At 50.6% G+C, this 4,172-nt stretch overlaps 1 protein-coding gene across 1 annotated transcript; it reads right to left on the bottom strand.

Moving 5' to 3' along the window:
* Positions 1-2,469: 2,469 nt before the first annotated feature.
* On the bottom strand, positions 2,470-3,165 carry UCRPA7_1970 (putative glycosyltransferase family 28 domain-containing protein; the record flags this gene model as incomplete). Its single annotated transcript, XM_007914548.1, has 1 exon — positions 2,470-3,165. One exon carries the CDS (start codon positions 3,163-3,165, stop codon positions 2,470-2,472), a length of 696 nt encoding a protein of 231 aa, XP_007912739.1.
* Between the last annotated feature and the right edge of the window lie 1,007 nt (positions 3,166-4,172).

Here is a 4,172-nt window from a genome sequence, read left to right as displayed (position 1 = left end):
GTAACTTGAGCTCGCTGGACGTCAGTAATTTTTCAAGAGCCAGGTGAGCTCGGTGGGCTTTGCTTAACGAGGAATTCTCCACAGCTTCCATGAACGCTTCGGGATGGAAACAAGGCTTACATCACTTGTTGGAGCAAAGCAGCTTTTCCGGAGATAATTAGCGGCTCATCCCAAAGCTCGCAGAGGGATTAAGTACTACTCAAAACATTCTTGCTTATCCCTTCTCATTTGCATATCTTTTCCCTCTTTCATAAATTTCCGTTGCCTCAGCTTACTGTTCCGTTCTCCCAGAACGTAGAGCCTTCCATCTCTCAATTACAGCGTCCTTCTCTTCCTTTGTCGCCTGCTGAAACTCCTCGATGCCTTGCCTCAACCGGATCAACATGATCTCAGCCCTCAGTTTTGTGAGATGATGTTTTGAAAACTCCTTCTCGACCCCCTTGAGCGTATATCCCGGCAACCCAAACACCGCAGCACCAAGATTATAAAAGAACCCCACTCCGGCATTCATAACGCCGGCCCCGAGCCCCTTTGCTCCCCTTTCCTTCATACTCCTGGACGGCTGTACGACTAGGGCCGCAAGAGCGTCGTATAAACCCAAAACAAACTCCTTTCCAGCCGTATGCATACCGCTCCCCAGCCCCGTGATTGGATCTCGCCGTCGAACATCCACGAAGTGAGACCTGTACGAAGGGTAGTTGTGGAACCCGTTGGCCACGTTGTAGAATAACGCAACCGGAGCTCTAATTCCAGCCTTGGTCACGTCCGTGATAAAGCGTCCGGTGGCACGCGCCAGATAAAACGCCTTTTTGTGGTGGCCCTGCTCCTGGGCTCGCCAAGTGGCCTTGCTCCGTTCGTGAAACGTCGGGGCGTGTTTGATCCTGCTGGTCACCTTCTCGCCACTTCTTAGAGACTTCTTGGCGGCTTTGGTGGCAAAGCGCTCCATCTGCGTCTGCGTGGGGTGGATTGAGTGCATGGGAGGCTCATCGGGTTCCTGATCTTGAGGATTGTGGTTCGATTGCATTATTGTGAGTTGATCGCTGTCTGAATTGGGCAAGGAATCGTTCTCCTTGTTCTTTGCTACGCGTCGGGAAGATAGATTACACTTATCCCTGCTTATTAGATCCGCCCCTTGGACGTTTTTCTCTCCACCTGGTGGCAGATTTTCCGATGTCATTTCTTTAGGCTCTTGGGCTTTTCCTGGTCTATCTTTAAGACGAGTGCGGTACTCACTACCCGCTGTTGCAAGCAACGTGAAGAAGAGTGAAGTAGCAGCGATTACACCAACAATAGGGTGCTCGGCGCCCTCGTCGACATACCAGTCGCTATGCCTTAGTGATTTCATGTCGCGCGGCTCAATCAGACCGCTGTCAACCAGACAGCTGGTCGCAAAAGCGCTGAGGTGAGCTCCTGTTCGCTTGTGCCTCCAGACCGCAAGTCGGTCGGGACATAGGTCGCACTGCATCTGGTCGAGTCCATGCCTCTGGAAAGCTGCTGCTGTTTGGGTTGCTCCGTTCTCGAAGGCCATGCGATTAGCCATCTCCTGCACTGCAGTGTGGACCTCTGGTTTAAGAGCGAACTCTATGCTGGCCGCCAGTGTCTCGGCAGTCAGACTCTTGAAGGGGATAGGTGCCGGGCCAGCCCCAGCCTTCGAGATCATCTGTCCCCAGAACGGCTGATCACCGAAGAAAGGGACAATGATCGAGGGACACCCTGCTGCGATGCCGGCTGCAGTTGTGCCGGCCCCACCGTGATGAACCACGGCGGATACGCGATGGAAGAGCCAATCGTGGGGTACGTTGTCGATCAAATACACATCTCTTGGTGTCTCACCGGCCCCAATGCCGCCCCATCCTTTGGAAATTATTGCTCGGACACCAGCGAGCCGTATAGCCTGAAATATCATGCCTGTCAGTGCTTGCGGGTCGTCCACCACGATCGACCCGAACCCGATATAAATTGGAGGGGGAGCGTTCTCATGTAGGAACGCAGCTAAGCTTGAATTCGGTGTGTATGAGTCAGCCAGAGGTAGAAATGAGAAGCCGGTGATGTCGATGTGTGCACCCCAGTCGGCCGGTTTCGGAATAAGGGTTGGTGACCAGAGATAACTGTAAGGAACACGAAGCCGGGGCACTAGTTGATAGCCCCAGAGGGGGCTTACAGGATCCAGGCGCAATACCTGGATGCGGAACTTATTGATTAAGTCGCCCAATCTGTCTCACTTGTGGATTAGACTTCATGAGGTAAATTCATAGGATGGGGTTGCAGTAGTATAAATAATACCCTTGCCATGTTAAAAGTTCCATCAAAATGAATGAAAAGTAGTTGGCAATCCCCTTATCCGTGTCACCATCATACCTGATGGAGGCCAACGGGTGTGGGAACTTGGTAGTAGGTGACCAAGGCATACTGATAATGACTTGAGTCAGTAATCCCGACGTCCGAGGTGATACATGATAGGAGAGAACCTCACGTGAAAACCATGTGCAAAGGAATCCCAAGCTTTTCGGCGCAGTGGATATGAGCCATGGAAGGTGGGTTGGCGATAATGGCGTCCGCCATGAACAAGTCCTTGACATCGGGTACATCAACGGCTCTAAAACGTCGTCCGAGACCATCACCAGCCTCGATGCAGCCCCCCCAAGCGCCGTTCATGATCTCCCACATCTCCTTACGCCTCTTACCGATGTCGCCCGCCTTGACGCTCTCGCGGGAGGGAAGAAGGCCAGGGTTACGCACCATATACGCCATCAACTCGGACGGATCGCCGCCAATACTGAAGAACTCAATGCCATTCTCCTCGACAAAGCTCTTGAAGACGGGATGGGTGCAAATGCGCACGCGATGACCATATGGCGGGCTGGAGAGCGCCTGGGCGATGGGAATGAACGGCTGCACATCGCCTCTTGACCCGACGATGTGGATGACAATGTGCAGCCGCGGCACCGAGGCTGGCCTGTAGCCAGACAGGGCGACAGTGCTGAACTTCCGCTGCTTAGGGGGCTTTTCGCATCTGTCTGGAGGCTGGAAGTTCCTGAACCAGGTCACAACGGATTGTGCGTTACGATGGATCTGGACCTTGATGCGGCCATCTGAGCCGAGCTTGCCTGACTGAGGATGCCCAGACGCCGCATTGTCGTCAAAGGCAAGGCTCCCAAGGCTCATCTGCTTCGCGCGACTACTGAAATCCATGTTCTCATTGGCGTGCGCGCCGCATTTAAGACATTGGAGCACGAGACAGCAAAAAGTAGATAGATACCTAGACAACAATGGTGAAAGATAAAAAGAAGATGCTCGACTAATCTTAATCCGTTTGCATTCTCGGGAGGACTGGCACGTGCGTCATTCTAGTGAATCGCGGAGTCTCATTGGACGAGAGGGTTCGATGCTAGGATAGTCGCTTAATAAGCACGGCTCGTGTTTTCATACGCTATGCTGTTTCGGTCAATAACGGCACACTGTATCCTTTCCGGATCTCCTGAACTGTTGTATTTTATGTTAACGAAGGCATACTGCACAGCTATCTTTCAGGTAATTCTCAAGAGATTAAAAAATTGCCATAGCGGTTGTCATTCCATTTGTGTAAAGGTGATTCGGAAAAATTTCGCCAAAGTAAACTAGGTATTAATGATTAGATCCTCCATGGCAAGTGACACGAGCATAGGTTCCAAAAAATCGATCCGTTCGAAACCATTTTGAAGATAAACAGATATGTTTGTGTGACACCAGACTGGAATGCTGGCCGACTGATAAGGTTGAGATAGAGTGCCTCGATTGCTGTCTCCGCTATTAGGCAAGAAAGAGAACCGATGGAGTCAATGGCTATCTAGACGGAGCGTTGTCGACTACGATTATAGCAAAATGATTGCACAAAAAGCCTACAGAAGTGCCACCAGCCTAAGGTATAGACATTAGTACACAATAGTGTCATTGTCTACCACAGAAATCGAACACAAGCTACTTACCAGATACAAGATTTACTCACTGTTGGTCAATAAAACTTCAGATGCCTGAACAAAAGAAATCATCCCAGCCAATATGAAATTTCCATCTTCTCTAACTGTAGTGCTTAGCTAGATTTTAGAGATTTTGAAATTTTAAACTTGTGTTTTTTCAATATATAGACTCTCTGCTGGCATTACTAGGGATCCTTGCTTTCGTCCCAGTCATCG

Source organism: Phaeoacremonium minimum, assembly GCF_000392275.1.
Source record: "Phaeoacremonium minimum UCRPA7 unplaced genomic scaffold PA7_03_scaffold_141, whole genome shotgun sequence".
In the NCBI taxonomy this organism is placed as follows: domain Eukaryota; kingdom Fungi; phylum Ascomycota; class Sordariomycetes; order Togniniales; family Togniniaceae; genus Phaeoacremonium; species Phaeoacremonium minimum.
Note: the sequence above shows the minus strand (reverse complement) of the source record. Positions and strands in the feature narration are given on the sequence as shown.